This window comes from Coccinella septempunctata, chromosome 3 (assembly GCF_907165205.1).
Source record: "Coccinella septempunctata chromosome 3, icCocSept1.1, whole genome shotgun sequence".
Lineage (NCBI taxonomy): Eukaryota > Metazoa > Arthropoda > Insecta > Coleoptera > Coccinellidae > Coccinella > Coccinella septempunctata.
In genome coordinates, this window is record NC_058191.1 from 37,992,488 (window position 1) to 38,007,111 (window position 14,624).

The window sequence follows — 14,624 nt, forward strand, 5'->3', positions numbered from 1 at the left end:
ATAACTTTATTATAGGAGGTTGAAAATAACAACTCCTTATGACTTTCCCTCAAAAGTTGTTTTCGCGGGATAGATTTTAGAAAAATAAAATTCTCTTATGGTTTTCCATTCAATTCTGGAGAGAAAAAGTCTCTTGCAAAATTTCGATACAGTCGATACTTTTCTCGGAATGAATAAAAACTTACAAGCAGTATATGAAGTTCTATGAGACAGAGAGTTGATGCGTGTAGTTATGCATCAAACTCATTATTCAAATTATCCAATGAAAAATGAGCTGGCACCGCTCTAACTAAAGTGGAAAAATTTAATTTTCACCTTCCTATCCTTTGTAATCCTTCGAATTTCATATTAAATGTAATTTTCGCATTATTATACAAAGGACGAATCAAACTCACCCCAATTTGTTTTTCAGATCTGCGTTTTGCCCCCTCAGTTCCTCGATAAGACCACACTTGCACCTCAGATCCTCCTTTAAACTGGCAATTTCCTCCGTTTTCGAATCCACTATGTTCTGAAAATAAAATAGCTCATAATTTTTAACACCCAAGTGGATGTTGGGGAAAATATTATCCCCTCTCAAATGAAAACTCACTAAAAGTTCATCTTTTTCCTGATCTATCCTATTCAGTTGTCTCTTCATAGTATCGAGATCGATTTCGGTTCGCTGATTTTTCTGGTCCCTGCTCGATTTCTTCAGTTGTTCGATGGTCATATACGCCTGCGCGAGTTGACGCTCCACCTGAACGAGCTGCGCCTGCGCGTCATGCAGAGCCTTATCCGTTTGGTCGTGTAGATTCCTGAAAATCCGAATTTTTCCAATCGAATACGAATCGTCGATCGGGTACACTCACTTCAATTGGCCATAAATGATTTTCTGATTCTGCAAGTCGTCCTGAGTGGTGCGCAGCACATTTTTCAACATCTCGTTCTTCTCCTCCAGGCAGTCAATTTGAGCCCTCCTGGAACCTTGGGCGTTCATGAGTTCCCCTCGTTCCGATTCGATTTTTTTCATTCGTCGTTCGTAATCTTTGATTTGTTGGGAGAAAGTGTCGTGTTCCCTCGTTTTAGCATCACATAACATCTAAAATCGATACATAAATGGTGCTGATCTCGAAGATAGGCTCTTATCAACGTCGAAAAATATTTAAGTTTATTCCTACCTGTATATTCTCTCTCAGGCAGTCGCATTCTTCTTCTAGCCGAGCAACGTCTGCTTTGAACAGGTCTCTTTCTCTTTGCATCCGCTTACAAACTGACTGAAATACATACGAAGATATTCATAGTTACTGATAGTACTCTGATAATAATATCGTTTACAGCAGAATTTTTTTTTATTTGGAGACACATCTTTCGAAAATACAACCAGAAAATCAAGCAAAGAAGTTTTTTGTGTTGTTTTTTGTTACCTTATTACACTTCCCGATTATTTCACCATCGTTTCTTGTCTTTTCTAATCTCTCCACCAACATCATTTTCTCTTGAGACAGCATCTTGTTCTCGTGTTGAAGGAATTCCACTATCTGTTGAGTCTTCGGACACACAGGACAAGTACTTGAATCGGAGCACCTCTGCAACGGAGTTCAATAATTTATTTCAACATCTTATTTGTTTTAAGATGGGACATTGTGGAAAAAATCAACTCACAGTGTTTTGTATTTGAACCTGGCACATCTGATTCACCAATTTGTGATATTCCTCCATGTAATGATCCTTTTCTTGAGTCACTTTCATGAGGTTCTGTTTTATCTATATAATGCAAACATTTATTTATTCACAATAAGGGAAGACAAACAGGTAAAAGTCACTAACAAAACAAGATTAAAAGTGGATCTATCTTAAAAGTGTATCGGAAGATGAAAATATTCAAAAATCTACAAACTCTAGTTACAAAAATTGATACCAAGTGGCGCACCATTGTGTAATCTAAATAGATTTTTCATAATAAGTTTTTCATCTAGGATAAACTCCCAAATTAACGCTTTTAAATAGTATTGGCTGCTTCGCGATTTTTTCGCGAAAAGAACAGTTCCTCTTTCATAAACTGAAATGAAATTCGTTAAAAAACTCACCATAGCTGTCGAGCAAAAATTTTGTGAAAAAAAAAAAAACAGAATTCCGATAAATTCCACAAAAAATCGAAAACGGTTGGATCGATTCTGATCAAAATCAATATGTTTCGTCACGCTTCAGTCGAGAACACACGTGCAGAATTTCAGATCAATATATTCAAAATTGCGAGTTGTAAAGTGAACACACCAAATTTTTGAAAAAGTCAAATAACCCAGAAACCGTTAATTCCATTCCCAAAAAATTCAATAGGTTTCTTAGCATCGTCGATCCGGATAATTCTGCCGAAATTGAGCCTGGTAGCTTCAAAATTGTGACTTCTAGCCTGTCCAAAGCATTCCACACACAAACACACAGATAAATTTTTTTTAGGGATTCTGAATCTACGACTTCCGAAACAGATCTCTTGATATTTTTTTCTGAATCTAAGAGGGCGTATAACAGGCATCCTCAATCTCCTCAACAGTTCGTTAAGAAGTGTAATTATACAAAATTCTCAACAAGAATACCTTAATCCAAGAAAGAAAACATTAATCATGTGCTAATAAACACGATAAGCAAAGTTAGATCAAATAAACAGCAAGATAAGGAAAAAGATGAAAAAAACGTAACCATTTAAATATGATAATTACAATCATTTCAAATAAATTCTCACCTGACATTGACACTGTTCTATCTCCTTCCTCATCAAATCCTGAAAGTGTTTCAGACACATATTTTCCATGCAGCCACAGATAAAGGCGTCCGTGAGAGTGTCCTTATCCACACAACACTTATTCTGTGATACGAAGTCGCACGCGCAAGAAAGTACAGGTTTTTTCTCATGAACGCAGGTGCAAGAACGTTGAGGGGTTGGAGTACCGGAGCACTGAGATCCCCTGACCGATCTCACCAGGGTATTTGTAGACTTATTATGCTGCTGAGTTGAAGGTGGATGGCTATGATCCGAAAGCAAGGTGAAACCATCAGATGGAGGTACCGGTGGAGCTACTGGGAACAATTCATTCAGTGCCTTGTCTATCTCTGCTTCGGTGGGGGAGTTGGCGGGAGCATAGGATGTGGTGTTGGTGGTTCGGGATTTTTTTCCTTTCTTGCCTTTTCCTTTTTTCCCGTTCTTCTTACCTTTCGTTTTTTGCGCCTTACCGGCTTTTTTTGAACGTTTGTCGGCCGTTTTCGTTTTCTTACCTGATTTGATAGCAACCGGAGCCACTTGTACGGCCACTGCGTCTCCTCCAGGTCCTCTATTAGGCTAAAAATTAACCATATGTAATTTCAATGCAAACAATTTCGGAAATCACTCCAAAATTTGTACTCACAAAGGTTGCTGCTTCCACCACAACAATTTTGCTCTCCAGTTCGGCAATCACACGTTTTTGGGCATTACTTTCCTGTACCAATCTATCGATCTCCAAGTTCAAGTCATGTTCTAGAATAAAGTTTCACGATCACATCCGTTACGAACATGCTGGAATCGAAATCAATACCTATCAATTTCATGCCATTCATCCGTTCTAAAACATCAGATTTTTCCTTAACCGCATCTGTGAGCATGTCTTGCATTCTTTTCTTTTCCGTTCTCAAGATATCATTGTCAACTTCTAATTGTTGCTTATCCTTTTTCATCCCTGCTATTGTTCTTTCTAAGGTTTGAATTTCTTGCAATGCGTCTTTCAGTGCCATCTCCAACCTATAGTAATTTTTAAATACAATCAAGAAGAATTTGTCTATTAAAATTCCCGAAAAAGTGCTGTGGATCCATTTATTGAAATGTGATCAGGAAAATGGTTAAATTGGTAAGTTAAAATGTACTTACTTGGTCAATTTTTGAGTTTTATTTTTCACTGCATCATTACACTCCTCCTCCACAGCTATAGCCATTCGATCAATATCTTTTAATTCTTTTTCTAGTTCCTTATTTCTTTCAGCTAAATGTATAGCCCTCTTCATAGCTTCATGCTGTTTTGAGAGAGCCTCTGAAAAATAAATGAAATTCTTCGTACAAAAAATATTTTGTTGAGAAATGTTGGAGATCATTTAACATTACCTCTATAACTTTTTTCCATATCGTTTTTCTCTCTGGTTAAATTGTGGATTTCATCCTCAAGTCTATGAATTTTATCTTCCGTATATTTATTGTCCAATGTACTCTTTCTTTTCACCACCTCTTCTTCTTCATAGTCTTCAGGTGATGAACCTCCACCAATTGATTCTAGTTGGTGACATTTGCACTGTAAATTCTTCAATTCTTTTTTCAAATGATCAAGCTAAAAAAACGAATGATTGAAATTTTGCCATCAACATGGTAATCCACAAAAAAAGTGGTGAATGAAACAAAATTCATCTATTCAAAAACTTGCATCTATTATTTAGATTCACCACTTACTTCATGACGTATTTCATTGTTTTCACGTAGCAAATCTTCGTCTGGAGATGAATAATTACTTTGACCATGTGATTTACTGAGACCTTTATTTCCTAGAGAAAAACATCGTTTATCATCTTTTTTTCATGTATTATAGTTTTGCATAATTATAAGCTTACCTTGTTGAGATTTTCTTGCTCCTGCTTTCATCAGATCCAATTCAGTTTCTCTCAAATTAGTTCTCAATTTCTCATTGTCCAAGATCAATTTAGCATTTTCCTCATTCAAAAGAAGCACTTTATTTCGCAATTCTAAAATACATTCATATTAAAATGAGATAAAATTATTGAATTCGTGAAATATGAGCTGGAAATTACACTAGAGCTTTTACTTTGGTAGAAAATTTAAGTCTTTGAATTGAAGATACCTTTAATGTCTCTCTCCTTTTGACTTCTATAATTTGAGTATGTTAACTGCAGATCATTATATTCTCTCAGTACCTTTTCATTATCGAATTTGTGAGGTATCGAAGTTAGTTCTAAATCTTCTTTCTCCTGTAATCAGAACAATATTACAGATTGAAATGAAAACTTCAAAATATTTGCCACTGCCAGTTTGTCACTAGTATACTTGATCTTAATCAGTGATCAAGAAAATTGATTACCTTCGTTACCCTTTGAGCCAATTTGATATATTTCTGAAGACTAGCTGTGGTTGTTTTCAAATCATCTAACAGTTTTTCAACTAAAGGAAGACAATCTGATGAAAGTATTTGGAAATACCCCAGGGAATCTAAATCTCTCCGAATTTTAAAAAATTTCGCTTCCATTATTCAAATCGATTCAAATCGAATTAAACCTCGATACCTAATTTATAATTTTTCATACTTCAAGATAATATTGCAGGTTATATTTTCAAATTCAAAACAAACATTCACAACAAATAACATTGTTGCCAATCCGACAAAAACATTTTTTTAATGAATCTTAAAGAATCCTTAGTTTGGAAACAAACGGGATTTAATTTTTTTTTACATTCCAATGAATTCGTTCACTTATAATATATTTGTGATATTCATTAACTAATAAATAATATGAATTTCAACGCTAAAGACATAAATCTTTATGTCCTTCTATGCTTGAAGGTCATAAGGTGACGTCTCCTAAACGCTAAAGGTCAAGAAAACACTTGATTCATTTTTATTTGACTTAAAATTTTCATATCTAAAATCTAGATTGATTAAAGTTATCACTGATATTGTCGGGTAACTTGTTAAGTCAATTATTGAACCGACCTTGCTTCCTTTGACTTTGGAATCTTTAGTGAATTTAAGGACGAAATGGTAAGTCCTGACTTTAATTTTTGTGGAAAAAAATGTATTTCAACCTCGTATTTGTGATTTAAATTTATTGGAAATGAACGATTATGTAATCTTTGTTGTAGGCCGAGCCAATCAAAGTTGTAGTAACTGGGGCAGCAGGGCAAATTGCCTATTCTCTACTGTACATGATTGCGAAAGGTGATGTCTTTGGTCAAGAACAACCCTTGATTCTTCATCTTTTGGACATTCCTCCAATGATGGGTGTCTTGGAAGGTGTTGTTATGGAGTTGGAAGACTGCGCTTTCCCGTTACTGAGACAAGTCGTCGCAACCGCTGAACCAGATGTTGCATTTAATGACGTTTCTTCAGCCTTTTTAGTAGGAGCTATGCCAAGAAAACAAGGAATGGAACGCAGAGATCTGCTAGCAGCAAATGTGAAAATCTTCAAAGTACAGGGTGAAGCTATTGATAAATATGCTAGAAAAGATGTAAAAGTTCTTGTTGTTGGCAATCCAGCCAATACTAATGCTCTCATTTGCTCCAAATATGCACCTAGTATTCCAAAGGAAAACTTTACTGCAATGACAAGATTAGATCAGAACCGTGCACAGGCACAAATTGCTGCAAAAATCGGGGTTCCTGTTCGCAATGTTTCTAATGTAATAATTTGGGGAAATCATTCCTCAACCCAATTTCCAGATGGATCCCATGCTATTGTTGAAATCAATGGAGCTAAGAAACCAGTTCCAGAAGTTTTGAAGGATGATAACTGGCTCAGAATCAATTTTGTTGAAACTGTTCAGAAAAGAGGTGCTGCTGTTATCAATGCCAGAAAAATGTCTTCTGCTATGTCAGCTGCTAAAGCTGCTGGTGATCATATGAGAAACTGGTTCAAGGGCACAGAACCTGGAACTTTTGTTTCAATGGGTGTTGTTAGCGATGGATCCTATGGAGTACCAAAAGATATTGTATTTTCTTTTCCCGTCACAATTGAAAATAAAAATTGGAAGATTGTTCCAAATTTACCTGTCAATGATTTTGCCAGAAAAATGTTGGACACCACTGCTAAAGAATTAGAAGAAGAAAGAACTGAGGCTACAGCAATAATTGAAGCATGACTAGTTAGCAAGTTATAAATGTTTAACCAGAAGGGAAAAGAGCATATTGACTGTTTAAAATACCATACACACAACTCGAAAAATACTCTAATGGAAATTACACTATTTAGATTTTTTAAAGCACAAATTTATATATTCAAATTTGAGAGATCTATATTTAATATTTTGTATTATGAATATGAAGAAATGATATTAGGTGAAGGATATCTTGGAAATTGTTTTGGTCAAATGGTTCAAGAAAAGCAACAATGTCTAAATATACAATGAACAAGAAATGAATTTATTTTATTTGAATCCTGTACTTAACTCAACATTCTTTTCATGACATGACGTCAGCAGTCAGAAGGAAAACATCTTTACTTGTCTGAAGCAATCCCAGCTTCTAACTTTTAATGCTAACTGGGTATAACATTGAAGTCTAAAACAAAGACTAAAATATACAGTAATTTCTATAATCTTTGCTCTAAAAGGCCATTGTCTTATAAGGAATGGCGCAATTATTTTATTCTATCTACTCTCATTTCATAGAAATTTCAAAATTAAATGTTTATTAATCATTAATCAGTGAAGCGGTACGAATGGCCAGAGACTACCTGTCTTTATTTATTTTATTTTAGTTATTTTTTAAGCCTTTTTATTCAAGCATATATTGTTTTTTTGGTTTAAGTAGATTTTAGTGTTTTAGCTTAAGTCGTGTTGCGATACGCCCTCTGGCGAACATAAACACGTTCGCGCAAGTACAGATCTCTGCTGGTAGTACTAGCAAAATTATTAATAATTATATAATGAATAAAATGATGAATCATCTCTGTTTGTTTCTAAAATAATATTTAATATCATCATCGAAATTTACTCACACGAAGGACATCTGAGAAAAAGAAGAAAATACTAAAATACTTTATGGTTCACTGCATAACCCTGTCTTTGAAAATTAGAAATCTCCCTCTGTGATCTTTCTATTCGAAAATCCCGCATCTGTTCTCTTAGTCACGTGACATCCGCTTGTGTACCGAAGAAATCCGAAATCTGTCGTTTCAACTTCGTCTGCATATCATTTAATCTGTCAATTGCGAAAAAAAGAAAGGTCACATTTTTTTAGAAGGTGAGTACTTTAAATATTCCACATTATATTTATCTGATAAGTAAAAAAAGGATGCTTATTTGCAGCATTTTATACAGTTGTCATTCTTGTGAACTATTATTCACACCTAAATCTACAATTCAAAAATATTTCAAAATGCCTCTTAATTACTATTTGTAAGTTCTAAAGCCGATTTCTATTACTTTCAAAGAAAATAATACAAGTTTTCTGTTTGTTTATAATATTAATTTACTCCTGAAGCACGAAATATCGTGAAATGTATTTCTAACCTCAAAATGGATATCTGATTTCGTTATTGATGTTGCATTCTATTTTCAGTGCTGATAATTTCTTTAAGAAGATGACGGATTTGGATTCACCTAGAAGAAATAACGACTGTTATTTTTATTACTACTCAACTTGCACTAAAGTAAGTAAATGTTTTAGATCCACCATATGTTTTATGGTGGGATATCCCTTTCAAACCAATTCGAAATATTTAGGCAACTAACATGTAAATTTTAATTATAGGGTGACAGTTGTACCTTTAGACATGAACCATCAGCACTTGGGTGTGAAACAATGTGTTCATTTTGGAAAGAAGGAAAGTGCCTAAATGTTCATTGTAATTATCGTCACATGGAGCTGAGGAAGAATCGAAAGGCAATTCAGTGCTACTGGGAAAATCAGCCTGGTGGCTGTTTGAAACCGCACTGCCCATTTTTGCACCAGAATGTTGGACAATCCTCTGCTAACTTAGATGACAATACAAATACTAATGCAAATAATTCTAATAGTACAGAAGAAACTGAAAATACTGAAGGTAAGAATATATTCCATTTTAGATAGATGTAGCATGTTTATTTGTTAACCCTCAGAAGCTTACAATTTTGAAATCTGTAGTGTTAGAATAATTTTTTGGAATCTGTAGAGCAAGTCGAATTGAACATTCTTACTTTTGAACTAGGTGAAGTTTTGAATGTTTTGGCATTTCACAGTGGGAGCTCAAACTGGAGGTGACTTAATAATGTTGAGTTCACTGACATCCTGAGTGTCACATTTTTGAATAATCAATGCAATTTTCAAAAACTTATAATATCTAATTGAAACATTTCATAAGATTGAGAGTACTACCATTCGATTTCACATGAAAAGCTTCTATACAAAAAACCTGCGAATCTGTCACTAGCACAAAAGTAAAGTTCTACCATTATTTGGCCATGAGAACCTTTGGATTTTCCAAAATAACGGTCGAGGATTATTATTGAATTGCTCCTTTCTTTGCAGAGGTTTCACAAAGTCCCACACAAAACGGAATTGAGGGTCAATCATCGGAGAGAAATTTCCGAAATCAAGTTGATTCTCTTGTGGTATCTTTCGAAGAAGGTATGCAGGTTGTCAATTAATCTCTGAATGAATATGGAATTTGCAATAAGCATATTGTTATATTACTGTTGTGTTTATGCATTAACGTTGTTTTTTTAACATTTTATCATGACTGTGAAACTGAGTTATTTTATAAAATTTAAAATAAGCAATTGATAATCCATTGATATATATATCGTGTGGTTGAATTTTTGAACGGGATGTGTAGAGCTCTAATTTTTAAATAGGGGTTTTGCCGTACAGGTATTCTATTTTTCATTTCAAAATAATTTTGTTTATTTTTCAATATTTGAGAATTTATTGAATGAAATTAGATGAAATTTAATTTACTTCCGATAGTATTATAATTGTATAAAGAATATTTTTTCAATAGAGAATGTATGAAATGTTTTTCTGCATTGGGATGGGACTAAAAATGTATATTTTTTGAAGAATTTTAGTCCTATGATTTGATTCAGTCAATAAAATATATCTGAAGGCCTGCTAAATTTTTTTTGGCTGATATACTTGTTTCATGATATTTGCTAACATGATATCGAGTTGATCTAATGATTGAAGTGTTATGTTGACTTCTCAAGTCAAACATCTATTATTGATTTGAACGATTGAATCTCATTGTAATTTATTATTTACAAATACTGAATCTATGCTGTAAAGTATTGGATAATAGATGAACACATTTGAATGTTCAAACTCTGGAAGAACTAGAACGTTCTGAAAAAAAAATTAATCGGGGAATATCCAATTTCTGTAATGGAATTATGCGAAGAGTATTTTGGTCATTTCATCTAGTCTTGCGTTTTAAAGTATTTTGCATGTGGAGCAGTGCCAAATTTTTGGTGGCCAATGATTCTGCCATCGTCGTATTGCAAAATCTGCAACTTTTTAAGTATCTCACGGTTATTAAATTGAACCAAAGTTTGGATGTTGTCTATTAGAATTTATGCTTGATTTTTATCTTGGGATTGATTTATTCTTTTAATGAAATGTGTATATATGATTTGGTGTTTTCATATTTCCGAGGGGATTTCCGAGAAGAGGTTTTATTTTGATTTGTTTGGAAAATGGTTGTTTTCAAGTGGGGAAAGTGATTTTTTTCTCCATATTTCATCGGTCATTTTAATTTCGAAATTGAAACGAACGAGGGAAAGTAGTTGAAAATGGGCGGTCGTGGAAAATAGTTATTTTCTGAACAATTGCGGAAAGTATCACTTTCTCATACTAGTGCGAGAAAAATCAACGGCTCATAGTCAAAATTGAAATTAGTGCGGTAAAGGTAGAAAATTATCTTTTTCTTCTGTTTGTCACAATTGATCAATTGTTTATTTTCAATCGAGAAAACAAAGTGATTCACTTTTCCTACAGGCCGACCTGTAATAAATAGTTGCGATAAAATTCAAGGGTGATTTCTAGTCAAAAAGTAGGGTGGGTTTTATGTTTAATTTTTTTTGCATGTAATTTTTCTCTTAGAAATTGAAAACTGACAGAAATAAAATAGAGCAGACATTCTGTGCGAGCGTTAAGGTATTTAAAAAAATTTGGTGGTGTTCTCCTATAATTGCAAGGGAAGGAAAAATCCATCTTTCATAAAATACCATTAAATCATTAATTTTAGATAGCTTCATTCATTTTGATTTAGGTTTCTTGTAATTTCTTGCTAAAAGTATCGGTTTTTGTGAAAAAAAAATATTTATTAACAATAACGTCACGTGAGTTGTGTAAGGTGGAATTATCTTCGAACTTAAATTTACCTAGTAGGCGGAGATCATGCTGGCATAGGTGAACTTCACCAAAATTTGTTTCATTAGCTCCTCGCTCACATAGAATGCTCAATTTCATTTCTGTCTGTTTTGTGGTTTCTAGGAAAAAATTGCTCTTTATGGGGCTGCATATGAGCAGAGCAAAAAATAAAATTATATGAAAGACCCACAGTATTATTTGGCAAGGAACCACCCCTTGAATTTGTTCGCAATTATCCATTCACACCCTGTATATATCTGAAGTTCATTTTGCTTCATTCAGAACTTGTTACATAGACATATGGATCATTGGTGAAACAGTCAGAATTTTGAAGGTATCGTTTTATTGTTGTGTAAATGTTTCGGAAACATTTTTCTATTCTTAGAATTGACATTTCTAATTACTCACTTACCTTCTTTCATTCATTTTCTGCACTGTTCCATTGCATTCTGATTATAAAATATACTTCCCTCCAGACATATCGTGCTTGACGTCTCATTTTACACGTCTTGAAATTGGATAATCGAAAAATGAAACCTCTTCTGGAAAAACTTTCGTTTCGGTTTTTGTTCACTGGCAGTAAGATTGCTGTGTTTGCTCAACTTATATTTTATCCATGATTTATTCATGTTGTTCGATTTTATTGAGTTTTATATTAATTTTATGTGTAAAATAATCAGATTTCTTGGGGAGGGAGAACGGGATACAAAAGATTACTTTGAGTTACCTGCTATTTCTACTCTATATATAGTACATTTATTCTTGTGTTTTTTAGTGTGCATTCTTGTAGTCGTCATTTTTTTGGAGTATATAGTTATATTCTAGTTATCAACCATCTAAGGCCTTAATTGGGTGGTGATTAATTAAAATAAGTGAATACATAGATATATTGGTATACTAAAATCATGGATGAACATCAATTCATTTCATATCAGTCACATCATAGTATTTGTTATTATTATGAGGAGTTCCAGCAAACTAAACTTACTAAGAAGCTTTGTATCTTATATAATACATAAACCATTGTAAACCATAAATAAGAAATTGTGCTGGAGTCAATATGATACCCGCAACTCTTAGGGTGCTTTACTAATTTTCTAATTGGAATGTATATTCTACTGTTGTACTTGATTTTGTAGAAACACCAAATTTGAAATTAACAGTCTTATTTCCTCAGAAGCAGTGGTTTACTTTCTATCAATCTATTTTTCAACAACAGTATTTACAGTGGAACAAACTGACATATAGGGTTAAATTTCGGTTCTTTTCTTGACTCAAATATGTAGTTTCTTATGCCATGAAACTTTTTATGTATAAATGAAAAGATTTTAAAATCTAGATTATACTTATTCTGTATTCACATATTTTGTAAGTATTTCTTCCACATTAAATTCAATTTTTACTGTTGAATTATTTGGGTTTTCTTTAAAACTGCAAGAATGCACCTGCAAATTTTGAATTGCTTATTGATTGTTTTCAATTTATTACACTTCATATCTGAGTAAAGGTGTATTCTTGCAGAGTCTGATACTGAATCGATACCGACCAAATCACCGAGCAAACTTCCGGTTAAAAAACTACGGGTGAAAACATTAGAGGAAATAAAGTTAGAGCGTATTCAAGAAGAATCCGCAGCATATTTTGCCTACAGTAAGTAATTTTTTTTTATATGTACACAATTCACGATAATACTCCACGAAAATTGCATGGTATAGCATAGTAGACCTACTGCATATTCATTACAGAATATACAGTGTGAGTATCTAATAATTGCTCTTTTTGAGATGTAAGAAAATGTAATACAACGAAACTTCACCTAGTTAAATTTTGTGCACAAGCAGTTTTCAACAATTCAGAGTAGTCTACGCAAGTTATTATACTAATCTTTTGAAGAATTTCTATTAGTTGCATATATACTTCTCTAACAAATATCCCTTCAATCATAATATATTTCAAGTTGACTTGGAAGTAAGAATAATGATTTTTGTTTGAGTAATATTTTATTCTTTTATGAGTAAGGTAAATTACTGATACAGAACACTATTTTGAAATTTTATGGATTTGAATTCATGATATCAAAATTGTAATAGTTAGTCTCTAATAATCGAAATTGTAGATGCATGGAATTTGATTAACAGCCGTTTTTAGTTAAAATATTAATAGTATTTTTGAATTCACCAAGAATCAACTGTATAAACTAACTATCAAGTACTAACGAGAGTTTTTGTGCTGCCGCAGGTCTAGATCATCCAGATAACGACAAAGGGGAAGATCTTCGTAGGAACTTGATGAGGAAAAGGAAGAGAAATGCTCAGGATGATCCACAGAAGCTTTCGAAAATATCACGACTGGATGCTTTCATACCGCATACTGGTGAAACCTACATAAACCCAAAGGATTTCAACCTATTTTCGAAAATTAATAACAATGGACAAGAAAACAAGGAAGACGAAACTATCAGCGACATTAGGGATCACAAGATCACAAGATTGGGAATCAAAAATAAGGTTATAAGAAAAAACACTCAGAAAGTTTTGAAGGAATTGGATACCATAAAAATCAAAACTCTCGAAGAAATTCGTGCTGAAAAAAGAAGAAAACAGGCAGAAATGAATTCCAAAGTGAGTGCAACGGTATTGGTGGCGGAAATAAGTAGTACAACTAAAGATGAAGATGAGAGCAGACAAAAAGAAACAGTTCCTGCAAAACCAATAACGCCGAAGAAAAAAGTTAAATTGATACGCTTGGCATCCACAGACCTCAAAGAATTAGTTGAAAACGATTCAAGCAAAATACAAGAAGATAAATCAAAAGAACAAACACAACAAAACGATCAAGATTTGAAGGAGAGACTTCCTACTTCTGTGGAAGAAGATGCTGAAAAAAGTTCTGCATTACAAGCAGATTCTGAAGCTTCAAGTGTTCAGTCATCAAATCCTCAGAAATCAACAACAGGAAATGGATCTATTGAGTATCCAGAGGAAATGTTACTGCTCGGTGAAGATTTGGATTATGAGGATGATGGATTGATGAACGAAATAGACTCCATTTTATCCAAATAAGTTAACTTATTATTCATGTGATATTTCAAAAATCTTTTGAATGTTTATTATGACCTAAGACCCAGTGTGTTTATTACATAATTCACTAAAAAATTTGTGATATAATCGATTTTTTTCATTAATTTCTTAATTTATAGGAAAATCTTCAATTCATTGGTTTAATTGTTTGATTAAGTTTTACTCCTTTGATTTATATTAAAAAAAATGTATATATGCTTTTGTTCAATGTTTTCAACGTAATTATTAAACTCTGAGAAATGTCTAAATTAAAAAAATATTTATAATGATTGTAAATAGATATTTTGTACAAAAAATACAAAAATAAGATCCAATATGATTTTTTAATTCATCACATCAAAATTGAACCTGAAAAATTCTAGTGGCGTATGTAAGATGGGGAGGCGGTCAACTTGAAAACTAGTGATATTTGCTTCAAAATAAATGTTAGGATGTTTGTGCAAAATCTGGGGGAATTTTTTTTTTAAAT

The 14,624-nt window shown here is 33.1% G+C and overlaps 3 protein-coding genes across 9 annotated transcripts in view; 2 read left to right on the forward strand and 1 right to left on the reverse strand.

Annotated features, from left to right (window-relative positions):
- LOC123309117 (centrosomal protein of 135 kDa-like) overlaps positions 1–5,261 on the reverse strand; it is a 28,732-nt gene extending 23,471 nt beyond the window's left edge. For 4 of the 6 annotated variants that reach the window (XM_044892022.1, XM_044892019.1, XM_044892023.1 and 1 more), the window contains exons 1-15: positions 5,094–5,261; positions 4,857–4,983; positions 4,609–4,740; positions 4,451–4,542; positions 4,112–4,331; positions 3,881–4,040; positions 3,552–3,754; positions 3,384–3,493; positions 2,723–3,316; positions 1,645–1,746; positions 1,407–1,568; positions 1,161–1,256; positions 852–1,081; positions 593–797; positions 396–511 (exon numbers count right to left, since the gene is read on the reverse strand). In XM_044892022.1, the coding sequence (XP_044747957.1) occupies positions 396–511; positions 593–797; positions 852–1,081; positions 1,161–1,256; positions 1,407–1,568; positions 1,645–1,746; positions 2,723–3,316; positions 3,384–3,493; positions 3,552–3,754; positions 3,881–4,040; positions 4,112–4,331; positions 4,451–4,542; positions 4,609–4,740; positions 4,857–4,983; positions 5,094–5,258 (2,714 nt within the window). In that variant the 5' untranslated portion in view covers positions 5,259–5,261. The remainder of the gene's footprint in view (positions 1–395; positions 512–592; positions 798–851; positions 1,082–1,160; positions 1,257–1,406; positions 1,569–1,644; positions 1,747–2,722; positions 3,317–3,383; positions 3,494–3,551; positions 3,755–3,880; positions 4,041–4,111; positions 4,332–4,450; positions 4,543–4,608; positions 4,741–4,856; positions 4,984–5,093) is intronic. The other 2 variants (XM_044892021.1, XM_044892020.1) reach the window with 2 other exon arrangements.
- A 314-nt stretch (positions 5,262–5,575) lies between these two features.
- LOC123309893 (malate dehydrogenase, cytoplasmic) lies at positions 5,576–7,143 on the forward strand. The gene is made up of 2 exons (XM_044893194.1): positions 5,576–5,771; positions 5,873–7,143. The coding sequence occupies exons 1-2, from the start codon at positions 5,769–5,771 to the stop codon at positions 6,866–6,868; spliced, it is 999 nt and encodes a 332-aa protein (XP_044749129.1). The 5' UTR covers positions 5,576–5,768; the 3' UTR covers positions 6,869–7,143.
- Positions 7,144–7,820: 677 nt separating this feature from the next.
- On the forward strand, positions 7,821–14,469 carry LOC123309130 (zinc finger CCCH domain-containing protein 11B-like). Of its 2 annotated transcripts, none has more exons than XM_044892059.1 (6): positions 7,821–7,970; positions 8,289–8,379; positions 8,481–8,772; positions 9,237–9,335; positions 12,597–12,725; positions 13,314–14,469. In XM_044892059.1, exons 2-6 carry the CDS (start codon positions 8,311–8,313, stop codon positions 14,135–14,137), a joined length of 1,413 nt encoding a protein of 470 aa, XP_044747994.1. In that variant the 5' UTR covers positions 7,821–7,970; positions 8,289–8,310; the 3' UTR covers positions 14,138–14,469. The 2 variants fall into 2 exon arrangements, with proteins under 2 accessions (XP_044747994.1, XP_044747993.1); XM_044892058.1 differs by lacking the exon at positions 7,821–7,970 and adding an exon at positions 7,995–8,125.
- The last annotated feature ends 155 nt before the right edge of the window (positions 14,470–14,624 follow it).